Source organism: Oncorhynchus clarkii, chromosome 12, assembly GCF_045791955.1.
Source record: "Oncorhynchus clarkii lewisi isolate Uvic-CL-2024 chromosome 12, UVic_Ocla_1.0, whole genome shotgun sequence".
In the NCBI taxonomy this organism is placed as follows: Eukaryota; Metazoa; Chordata; class Actinopteri; order Salmoniformes; family Salmonidae; genus Oncorhynchus; species Oncorhynchus clarkii.
This window is the reverse complement of record NC_092158.1, coordinates 88,720,511-88,733,010: the sequence shown is the minus strand read 5'-3', so window position 1 is coordinate 88,733,010 and position 12,500 is coordinate 88,720,511. Positions and strand designations below refer to the sequence as shown.

At 46.8% G+C, this 12,500-nt stretch overlaps 1 protein-coding gene across 1 annotated transcript in view; it reads left to right on the top strand.

Moving 5' to 3' along the window:
• LOC139422347 (protein sidekick-2-like) overlaps positions 1-12,500 on the top strand; it is a 390,182-nt gene that overhangs the window by 309,932 nt on the left and 67,750 nt on the right. The window contains exons 5-7 of the mRNA XM_071173549.1: positions 4,678-4,811; positions 10,191-10,302; positions 11,721-11,911. Of these exons, the coding sequence (XP_071029650.1) occupies positions 4,678-4,811; positions 10,191-10,302; positions 11,721-11,911 (437 nt within the window). The remainder of the gene's footprint in view (positions 1-4,677; positions 4,812-10,190; positions 10,303-11,720; positions 11,912-12,500) is intronic.

Here is a 12,500-nt window from a genome sequence, read left to right as displayed (position 1 = left end):
GTTAAGTACCAGCACAACGTCCTGTAGTCATGCTAGAGCCTGTTAGATACCAGCACAACGTCCTGTAGTCATGCTAGATCCTGTTAGATACCAACAGTACCTACTGTAGTCATGCTAGAGCCTGTTAGATACCAGCACAACGTCCTGTAGTCATGCTAGAGCCTGTTAGGTACCAACAGTACCTCCTGTATTCATGCTAGAGCCTGTTAGGTAACAGCACAACCTCCTGTAGTCATGCTAGAGCCTGTTAGGTACCAACAGTACCTCCTGTAGTCATGCTAGAGCCTGTTAGATACCAACAGTACCTCCTGTGGTCATGCTAGAGCCTGTTAGGTAACAACAGCACCTCCTATAGTCATGCTAGAGCCTGTTAGATACCAGCACAACGTCCTGTAGTCATGCTAGAGCCTGTTAGGGACCAACACAACCGCCTGTAGTCATGCTAGAGCCTGTTAGGTACCAACAGTACCTCCTGTAGTCATGCTAGAGCCTGTTAGATACCAGCACAACGTCCTGTAGTCATGCTAGAGCCTGTTAGGTACCAACAGTACCTCCTGTATTCATGCTAGAGCCTGTTAGGTAACAGCACAACCTCCTGTAGTCATGCTACATCCTGTTAGGTACCAACAGTACCTCCTGTATTCATGCTAGAGCCTGTTAGGTAACAACAGTACCTCCTGTAGTCATGCTAGATCCTGTTAGGTAACAACAGCACCTCCTGCAGCCATCAGTGTAAGGTTTAAATTAGTTAGTAATGTTAGTTTATGACAGTGAAAGGCAAATCAAATCAATTTGTATTTGTCACATACACGCGTTTAACAGATGTTATTGCAGATGCAGCGAAGTGCTTGTGCTTCTAGTTCTGACAGTGCAGCAATATCTAACAGCTAATATCTAACAATTTCACAACATATACCCAATACACACATCTAAGTAAAGGAATGGAATATTTGGACGAGCAATGTCAGAGCAGCATAGACTGAGATACAGTAGAATAGAATAGAAAACAGTATAGACACATGAGATGGGTAATGTAAGATATGTAGACATTATTAAAGTGACTAGTGTTCCATTTATAAAGTGGCCAATGAATTAAAATCTGTATATATAGGCAGCAGCCTCTCTGTGCTAGTGATGGCTGTTTAACAGTCTGATGGCCTTGAGATAGGAGTTGTTTTTCAGTCTTTTGGTCCCTGCTTTGATGCACCTGTACTGACCTCGCCTTTGGATGATAGCGAGGTGAACAGGCCGTGGGTCAGATGATTGTTGTCCTTGATGATCTTTTTGGCATTCCTGTGACATCGGTTGCTGTAGGTGTCCTGGAAGCCAGATAGTTTGCCCCGGTGATGCGTTGGGCAGATCACACCACCCTCTGAAGAGCCCTGCGTTTGTGGGTGGTGCAGTTGCCGTACCAGGCGGTGATACAGCCTGACAGGATGCTCTCAATTGTGCATCTGTAAAAGTTTGTGTGGGTTTTAGGTGACAAGCCACATTTCTTCAGCCTCCTGAGGTTGAAGAGGCGCTGTTGCACCTTCGTCCCTGGGTGGACCATTTCAGTTGGTCAGTGATGTGTACGCCGATGAACTTAAATCTTTCCACCTTCTCCACTGGGGTTCCGTCGATGTGGATAGAGGGGTGCTCCCCCTGCTGTTTCCTGAAGCCCACAATCATCTCCTTTGCTTGTTTGACGTTTCGTGAGAGGTTATTTTTGTTGCATCACACTCCCAGAGTCTCGTCATCGCCTCCAACTGAAACTTGATGATTGAGTTGGAGGCGTGCCTGGCCACGCGGTCATGGCGTACAGGAGGGGGCTGAGCACGCACCCTTGTGGGGCACCTGTGTTGAGGATCAGCGAAGTGGAGGTGTTGTTTCCTACCTTCACCACCTTGGGGGCATCCCGTCAGGAAGTCCAGGACCCAGTTGCACAGGGCGGGGTTCAGACCCAGGGCCTCCAGCTTAATGATGAGTTTGGAGGGTACTATGGTGTTAAATGCTGAGCTATGGTCAATGAACAGCATTCTTACATAGGTATTCCTCTTGTCCAGATGGGCAGGGTGATTGGTGTCTGTACTGTAGGAGTCAGTTAGTAATGTCAGTTTATGACAGTGAAAGGCAGGATGATTGGTGTCTGTACTGTAGGGGTCAGTTAGTAATGTCAGTTTATGACAGTGAAAGGCAGGGTGATTGGTGTCTGTACTGTAGGAGTCAGTTAGTAATGTCATTTTATGACAGTGAAAGGCAGGGTGATTGGTGTCTGTACTGTAGGAGTCAGTTAGTAATGTCATTTTATGACAGTGAAAGGCAGGGTGATTGGTGTCTGTACTGTAGGGGTCAGTCAGTAATGTCAGTTTATGACAGTGAAAGGCAGGGTGATTGGTGTCTGTACTGTAGGAGTCAGTTAGTAATGTCAGTTTATGACAGTGAAAGGCAGGGTGATTGGTGTCTGTACTGTAGGGGTCAGTTAGTAATGTCAGTTTATGACAGTGAAAGGCAGGGTGATTGGTGTCTGTACTGTAGGGGTCAGTCAGTAATGTCAGTTTATGACAGTGAGAGGCAGGGTGATTGGTGTCTGTACTGTAGGGGTCAGTTAGTAATGTCAGTTTATGACAGTGAAAGGCAGGGTGATTGGTGTCTGTACTATAGGAGTCAGTTAGTAATGTCAGTTTATGACAGTGAAAGGCAGGGTGATTGGTGTCTGTACTGTAGGGGTCAGTTAGTAATGTCAGTTTATGACAGTGAAAGGCAGGTTGATTGGTGTCTGTACTGTAGGAGTCAGTTAGTAATGTCAGTTTATGACAGTGAAAGGCAGGGTGATTGGTGTCTGTACTATAGGAGTCAGTTAGTAATGTCAGTTTATGACAGTGAAAGGCAGGGTCATTGATGATGATCGAAAACATTAATTAGCACCAGAGTAGACTTCATGTAAGACTACTAATCCCTACCTGCTCCTGCATGTCATCTCTGACTGACACCTTTGCTGACAGGTTTTGTGTCAAAATGTCAAAACGTGTACAAGACAGTTCACAGCATCTATTCACAGAAATGTAGACAATTTATTCATTGCATCATTTTGCTAACATTAGACAGTTATTAATCCAGAGATTCTTACCTTTGTCTCGATTCGGTCCAGATCATCATGACATTTGTTGTTCTTTATGATAGCCACATTAGCAGCTAATTAGCATTTCATTTTTGTTGGGTAAATACAGGCAAATTTATTGATAAGTCACCTTGTCCGAGAAATATTTCCATGGTTATCAAAAGCCACACACACACACACACACACACACACACACACACACACACACACACACACACAGTCTCCTCCTGTAGTTATCAGTGTATACAGCCAGGGCTGTAGTAGACCATTCCTACTGCTAGTTTGAGACCGGAGCCTGTTATCTACTCTTCCATCTCAGTATCCTGTATATAGATCGGTGTATACAGCCAGGGCTGGTCGTAGACTGTTAGTAAAACAATTTTAAGACAGTGAGAGACACTGATAGCCAGGGGGTTTGGCTCTTCCTGTAGGTGTCAGTTCTATAGCCAGGCAATGCTAGTTTCTTACAGTGTCATGTCCTGACATACAGCCCAGACCAGGGTTTGGCTCTTACTGTGTGTTGGCTCTGTCCTCCGGTCTCTCTCCGGTCGGTCGGAGCATTAATATGCCGGGGCATGCTGCTGCTGGGCAGACTGGCTGACTGTGTTGACATGGCGACAGCCCTGGTCCTAATTGTCCAGGAGTCTGTTTAATATGCCCTGATCAGGGCTCTGCTGACACAAACACACTGTGTGTGTGTGTGTGTGTGTGTGTGTGTGTGTGTGTGTGTGTGTATGTGTATGTGCATTGGCATGCATTTGGTGTGTCTGTTTGCACACTGACACAAATACACAAACACACTCACAGCTACACTGCACCAGCTGTATTCATGTCCCAGGCCTTCTTGAGCTACCTGACTGTTATACTCAGAGTGTGTGTGTGCGTGTGTGTGTGTGTGTGTTAGCAGACTGTGATTTTCTGCTGTAGTCTATCAGTGATTATGGCTACAGGGATGTCATCTACCCACTAGTATCTCCTACAGGGATGTCATCTACCCACTAGTATCTCCTACAGGGATGTCATCTACCCACTAGTATCTCCTACAGGGATGTCATCTACCCACTAGTATCTCCTACAGGGATGTCATCTACCCACTAGTATCTCCTACAGGGATGTCATCTACCCACTAGTATCTCCTACAGGGATGTCATCTGCCCACTAGTATCTCCTACAGGGATGTCATCTACCCACTAGTATCTCCTACAGGGATGTCATCTACCCACTAGTATCTCCTACAGGGATGTTATCTACCCACTACCATCTCCTACAGGGATGTCATCTACCCAATAGTATCTCCTACAGGGATGTCATCTACCCACTAGTATCTCCTACAGGAGTAATGTGGATCACACATAATTCAAACCTTCGTCCTGAGGGTGATATAGACTGTTATAATAATGCCACAGCAGAATTCATAAACAATCATCCTTTGTGTGTGTGTGTGTGTGTGTGTGTGTGTGTGTGTGTGTGTGTGTGTGTCTGTCTGTCTGTCTGTCTGTCTGTCTGTCTGTCTGTCTGTCTGTCTGTCTGTCTGTCTGTCTGTCTGTCTGTCTGTCTGTCTGTCTGTCTGTCTGTAGAGCCATCACCCTGGACAACACTCTGGTCATCCTGTCCAGTGTGGCCCCTGATGCTGGACGGTACTACACCCAGGCTGTCAACGACAAGAACGGAGAGAACAAAACCAGCCATCCTATCCTACTGACTGTGGAGAGTAAGTAGAGAGGATACACACACACACACACACACAGACACGTAGTCACACACACTCACACAAACATACACACATAGACACGTAGTCACACACACTCACACAAACATACACACATAGACACGTAGTCACACACACTCACACAAACATACACACACAGACACGTAGTCACACACACTCACACAAACATACACACACAGACACATAGTTACACACACACACAGACACGTCACACACACACACACACACACACACACAAACATACACACAAACATACACACAAACATACACACACACACGTAGACACACACAAACACACGTACAGACACACACACACCTTCCCATACGGTACCAGCAGGTTGTGTTGAAGGCAGATATAACCGTTGTGTTCCTGTTGGGAGGACGTTTCTCTGTGTTTTACATGTGTTCATCCAACAGGTGTTTTATGCTGAGCTGACAGACACAGCTACACTGCCCCCTAGTGGCTGTCTGTCTAACTGTCACCTCACCTGTCAGTCCTGTTACACTCCTAAAGGCTTCTTCGTGGAGGGATACGGTTCTACCAAGAACCGTTCTGATCTGAAGAACTCTTTTTGGAAGACTAGGGTTCTTTGTAAGGCGAAGGGTTCTATCTAGAACCTTTAACATCCTAAGAACTGTTTTTGGAAGACTAGGGTTCTTTGTAAGGCGAAGGGTTCTATCTAGAACCTTTAACATCCTAAGAACTCTTTTTGGAAGACTAGGGTTCTTTGTAAGGCGAAGGGTTCTATCTAGAACCTTTAACATCCTAAGAACTCTTTTTGGAAGACTAGGGTTCTTTGTAAGGCGAAGGGTTCTATCTAGAACCTTTAACATCCTAAGAACTGTTTTTGGAAGACTAGGGTTCTTTGTAAGGCGAAGGGTTCTATCTAGAACCTTTAACATCCTAAGAACTCTTTTTGGAAGACTAGGGTTCTTTGTAAGGCGAAGGGTTCTATCTAGAACCTTTAACATCCTAAGAACTCTTTTTGGAAGACTAGGGTTCTTTGTAAGGCGAAGGGTTCTATCTAGAACCTTTAACATCCTAAGAACTCTTTTTGGAAGACTAGGGTTCTTTGTAAGGCGAAGGGTTCTATCTAGAACCTTTAACATCCTAAGAACTGTTTTTGGAAGACTAGGGTTCTTTGTAAGGCGAAGGGTTCTATCTAGAACCTTTAACATCCTAAGAACTCTTTTTGGAAGACTAGGGTTCTTTGTAAGGCGAAGGGTTCTATCTAGAACCTTTAACATCCTAAGAACTCTTTTTGGAAGACTAGGGTTCTTTGTAAGGCGAAGGGTTCTATCTAGAACCTTTAACATCCTAAGAACTCTTTTTGGAAGACTAGGGTTCTTTGTAAGGCGAAGGGTTCTATCTAGAACCTTTAACATCCTAAGAACTCTTTTTGAAGAAAGAGTTATTTGATGATTCTTCGGAAGGCGAGAAGGATTCTACATTGCACCATATGTAATATTTCCCAGCATGCTCTATTGCAGGGACATTTTCAGAATGGTTTATTTTACTGTAATATTTGTGATGTTGCATGTACATTGATTGGTTGATTAATTTAACGCTACACAAATATGAATAACATACAATTTTCTAAACGAATCCAATCTGTTAGTAATAGGATTTACTGCACCCATCACTGAGATGGTTGTTCCAGTTTAGATGATTGAGGTAGTCAATCTTCCCCTACCCTGGCAGCCATTCTGATTGCAAGTTGCGGGTGATTAACAATTCCCACTTGTTGGGTATCCTATCTCTGTCTGGATTCCAATAGGAATTAAACATCACTTTGCAAGCCAGCATAATGTGCCTTGCAGGCCTGATGTGGCCTGTAAACCAGGAGTTTCCTAATGTGTTAGGGTATAACTATGCCCTCAGTGAAAGGCCTTATGGTCTATGTAATGTATTGTCATAAATAATGACATTTTAAAGGATAATAAGGCTGGTGAAACCGTTCTAAGAGGGTTCTAGGAAGAACCCTCCAAAGATAAAAGGGTTCTAGGAAGAACCCTCCAAAGATAAAAGGGTTCTAGGAAGAACCCTCCAAAGATAAAAGGGTTCTTGGTAGAACCATATACAGGGGGTTCTACAAAGAACCTTAAATAAAGGGTTCTATATAGAACTCTCTGCAAAGGGTTCTACCCATGCCCATTGAGGGTTCCTCTATGGGGACTAGCTGCACACCTTGTATGGTTCTACTTAGCACCTTTGTTTCTAAGAGTGCAGCCTGTGTAACAGAGGTGTTGTAACACCACATTCCCCTGATGATGGATAACCATATCTGAGACCTGACGACTCCCCAAACTAATGCCTAGGCTTTAGCTTTGGCTAGCAGACCCGGGTTTGAATCCCAGTCGGTCTAGAGTTTCCCTAGAGTTAGAGGCTGGTGCCAGGGGAGGTATAGGGTCCGGCTTAGGCCGTGGTCCAACAGCACACCTCCCTGGCTGTAGTGTGGAGCTGGGTGGTGCTACGGTCCTCCCTGGCTGTAGTGTGGAGCTGGGTGGTGCTACGGTCCTCCCTGGCTGTAGTGTGGTGCTGGGTGGTGCTACAGTCCCCCCTGGCTGTAGTGTGGAGTTGGGTGGTGCTACGGTCCTCCCTGGCTGTAGTGTGGAGCTGGGTGGTGCTACGGTCCTCCCTGGCTGTAGTGTGGTGCTGGGTGGTGCTACAGTCCCCCCTGGCTGTAGTGTGGAGTTGGGTGGTGCTACGGTCCTCCCTGTCTGTAGTGTGGAGCTGGGTGGTGCTACAGTCCTCCCTGGCTGTAGTGTGGAGCTGGGTGGTGCTGGGTGGTGCTACAGTCCTCCCTGGCTGTAGTGTGGAGCTGGGTGGTGCTACAGTCCTCCCTAGCTGTAGTGTGGAGTTGGGTGGTGCTACGGTCCTCCCTGGCTGTAGTGTGGAGCTGGGTGGAGCTGGGTGGTGCTACGGTCCTCCCTGGCTGTAGTGTGGAGCTGGGTGGTGCTACGGTCCTCCCTGGCTGTAGTGTGGAGTTGGGTGGTGCTACGGTCCTCCCTGGCTGTAGTGTGGAGCTGGGTGGTGCTACAGTCCTCCCTGGCTGTAGTGTGGAGCTGGGTGGAGCTGGGTGGTGCTACAGTCCTCCCTGGCTGTAGTGTGGAGCTGGGTGGTGCTACGGTCCTCCCTGGCTGTAGTGTGGAGCTGGGTGGAGCTGGGTGGTGCTACAGTCCTCCCTGGCTGTAGTGTGGAGCTGGGTGGAGCTGGGTGGTGCTCTGTAGAGCTGGTGCTGCGGTCCCTGGTCCATCTGACTGGCTGATTTAACCAGCCTATAAATGAGCTCTGTAATTTAATGGCCCCTAACCGAAGCAGATTTATGAAAAGACACTGAGACAGTCTGTATGTGTTACTGATACCAAACACAGGGCCTGGGATCACACACAGAACCCCCCCTCGAGGCAGGGAGAAATGAGATGAGATGGAGAGAGAGATCTCTGATTGAGGCCAGTGAATCGATGGTTGTTTGCAGGGCTGCAAGGCTCTGTGGAACAGGCTGAATGATGGCTCTGCATTTAATCACTTCCTGCTATGTTTATCTCAATTAAACAATATAATGGTTCCTGGTAGAGCTGGGAATTGCCAGGGACCTCACGGTATGATATCATCACCACATTTAGGTGCCGATACGATATTTATTGTGATTCTTGTTGATTCTCACGATTCTCTATGTGTTTGCGATTTGATAATGTGAATTTATTGCGTTTCGATGTTCCAAACATATTGCTTCACCACATGTCTGCTGCAGAGAGACAAGAGAGAGACAAGAGAGAGACGAGAGAGAGACAAGAGAGAGAGACAAGAGAGAGACGAGAGAGAGACAAGAGAGAGAGACAAGAGAGAGAGACGAAAGAGAGACAAGAAAGAGGAGAGAGAGAAAAGAGAGAGACGAGAGAGAGACGAGAGAGAGACGAGAGAGAGACGAGAGAGAGACGAGAGAGAGACAAGAGAGAGACACAAGAGAGAGACGAGAGAGAGACAAGAGAGAGAGACAAGAGAGAGACGAGAGAGAGACAAGAGAGAGAGACAAGAGAGAGATAAGAGAGAGAGACAAGAGAGAGAGACAAGAGAGAGACAAGAGAGAGACAAGAGAGAGACGAAAGAGAGAGACGAGAGAGAGAAGAGAGAGACGAGACGAGAGAGAGACGAGAGAGACGAGACGAGAGAGAGACGAGAGAGACGAGAGAGAGACGAGAGAGAGACGAGAGAGAGATACGAGAGAGAGACGAGAGAGAGAGACGAGAGAGAGAGAGACGAGAGAGAGACGAGAGAGAGACGAGAGAGAGACGTGACTAAATGAGTTTTTCTCAGTCATGGTCATAAACGTGGTGAAAGGAAAGGTTCTCCCTGTTTAAAAAGAAGATGGAGAACAAGCTGTGAAGGAAAAATACTGCAGTTTTGGTGCAGGTACAGCAAACTAGCGCAAAATGAATACTGCCATATTGTTAAAACGATACGATACGATATATCGGCAAAATAATATCCGATATGTAACTGTACTGATTTTGTCACCGCTAGTTCCTAGCAGCTTGGTTGACACAGGCTGAGGCTGCTCCCAGGAAATGTAGGAGGGGAACACAGAGAGACAGGGACCTCACGATATCCATATATATATATATATATATACAGTATATTTATATCCATATATATCCATATATATCCATAGTGATAGCATCCTAGCTACATTTGAATGGTGTTAGTATAGGAACTATATGTTATTGAATGGTGAGAGTATAGGAACTATCTGTTATTGAATGGTGAGAGTATAGGAACTATATGTTATTGAATGGTGAGAGTATAGGAACTATCTGTTATTGAATGGTGAGAGTATAGGAACTATATGGTATTGAATGGTGAGAGTATAGGAACTATATGTTATTGAATGGTGAGAGTATAGGAACTATATGTTATTGAATGGTGAGAGTATAGGAACTATATGTTATTGAATGGTGAGAGTATAGGAACTATCTGTTGATGAATGAGATTATAGTAACTATATTTTATTGAATGGTGAGAGTATAGGAACTATATGTTATTGAATGGTGAGAGTATAGGAACTATATGTTATTGAATGGTGAGAGTATAGGAACTATATGTTATTGAATGGTGAGAGTATAGGAACTATATGTTATTGAATGGTGAGAGTGCAGTATGGACAATCCTGGCAGGAGCTGTTGTTGTTGTTGTTGTTGTTGTTGTTGTTCACCCGTTTCTATTATTGAAACGGTAAATTCTGATATACAATCTACTTTACAAGGGAGAACTGGCCATGACCCATATGCTTTTCTAACCGTGTGTGTGTGTGTGTGTGTGTGTGTGTGTGTGTGTGTGTGTGTGTGTGTGTGTGTGTGTAGACGTGGGGGGGCCTGTGGACCCCATCACCCCCACCATCATCATCCCTCCTAAGAACACCAGTGTGAACGCGGGGAGGAATGATGTCATTATGGAGTGTGTGGCCAATGCTAGGTGAGTGAACACACACACACACACACACACACACACACATACATACACACACACACACACACACACACACACACACACACACACACACAGAGAGACCAAGTCACTGTCACCTAATGTGTTTTGTTTGGGTCTCTTTTAGAAAATTGTCCATCCGTCCTATTCAATGCTTTTCTTCTCTCCTCCCCTCCTCCTCCTCTCCTCTCTCAGTCTTTCCTGTCTCTCCATTCTTCTCCTCCTCTCCTTATCTCTGCTCTGAATCCAAACCATAATGGCCAATTCAAAGACTTGATCAGTATGACAGATGTATTACGGTGCTCTGTCAATGCCTCACAACCTTGAAACAGAATTTGAATCATATTAATACACTCTCCCTGTCTCCCTCCCTCCCTCGATGCCTCTCTCTCTCTCTCTCTCTCTGTCTCTTTCTCTCTCTCTCTCTTTCTCCCCCTCCCCCACTCTCTCTGTCTCTCTCTCTCTCTCTCTCTCTCTGTCTCCCTCCCCCTCTCTCTCTATGTCTCCCTCCCCCTCTCTCTCTCTGTCTCCCTCCCCCTCTCTCTCTCTGTCTCTCTCTCTCTCTCTCTCTGTCTCCCTCCCCCCTCTCTCTCTCTCTCTCTCTCTCTCTCTCTGTCTCCCTCCCCCCCTCTCTCTCTCTCTGTCTCCCTCCCCCTCTCTCTCTCTCTCTCTTTCTCCCCCTCTCTCTCTCTCTCTCTCTCTTTCTCCCCCTCGCTCTCTCTCTCTCTCTTTCTCCCCCTCCCCCACTCTCTCTGTCTCTCTCTCTCTCTCTCTCTGTCTCCCTCCCCCTCCCTCTCTCTCTCTGTCTCCCTCCCCCTCCCTCTCTCTCTCTGTCTCCCTCCCCCTCCCTCTCTCTCTGTCCCCCTCCCCCTCTCTCTCTCTCTTTCTCCCCCTCCCGCTCTCTCTGTCTCCCTCCCCCTCCCTCTCTCTCTGTCTCCCTCCCCCTCCCTCTCTCTCTGTCTCCCTCCCCCTCCCTCTCTCTCTCTCTGTCTCCCTCCCCCTCCCTCTCTCTCTCTGTCTCCCTCCCCCTCCCTCTCTCTCTGTCTCCCTCCCCCTCCCTCTCTCTCTCTGTCTCCCTCCCCCTCCCTCTCTCTCTCTGTCTCCCTCCCCCTCCCTCTCTCTCTCTGTCTCCCTCCCCCTCCCTCTCTCTCTGTCTCCCTCCCCCTCCCTCTCTCTCTCTTTCTCCCCCTCCCCCCTCTTTCTCTGTCTCCCTCCCTCTGTATCTCTCTCCCCCTTCTCATCCCCTTCTCTCTCTGTGTCTCTCTTTCTCTCTCTCCCTCTCTCTCTCTCTCTCTCCCTCTCTCTCTCTCTCTCTCTCTCTCTCTCTCTCTCTCTCTCTCTCTCTCTCTCCCCCTTCTCTCTCCCTGTCTCCCTCCCTCTGTATCTCTCTCTCTCCTCTCCCCCAGACCTCTGATCAAGATGGTTATAACCTGGCGTAAGGATGGTGTAGTGGTCAGTACAGGGATACGTGACTTTGGCCGCAGGCTGACCATCAGCCTCCCAGCGGTCAGTGACAGTGGTTACTATGAATGTGAGGCCACCCTCCGCAGCAGCACTGTTCCTCCGGTCAACGCAGGGGCCTACCTACATGTTCTAGGTACACACACACACACACACACACACACACACACACACACACACACACACACACACACACACACACACACACACACACACACACACACACACACACACACACACACACACAGGAGTTTCTCCACATGCTGGTTAAACTAGGCAAAGAACCACCTACCAGTCCTCCTGTCAGTGGTCAGGTTGAGGGAATATCACTGTGTGTAAATGTCTGGAGTCTTCATGTCAGTTTGACATGCTGCTGGACCATGGAGATAAATGATAGATGATTAAAGCATTAGGTGGATTGTGAAGAAAGGTCTGTCTCTATCTGATGATTGCAGTCCATTACTCTGCACTAGTCTCAAGCAGACTAAACCTTGGAAATAAGATACTTGTTGGAAAGGATGGATTTAATGTAAGTCAACATAACCCAGGAGGACCAAGACCTTATCATTAACATGACTTCATTGTTAAAACTTGTTAAAACTGTTCAAGAAAATTAGAGGAAGGTTGCAACTGTTTTTCTCAACTCCTTTCCTCTCTTCTCTCCTCCTCTCCTCCCCTCTCTCCTCCTCTCACCCTCTCCTCTGTTCTCCTCCTCTCCTTGTCTC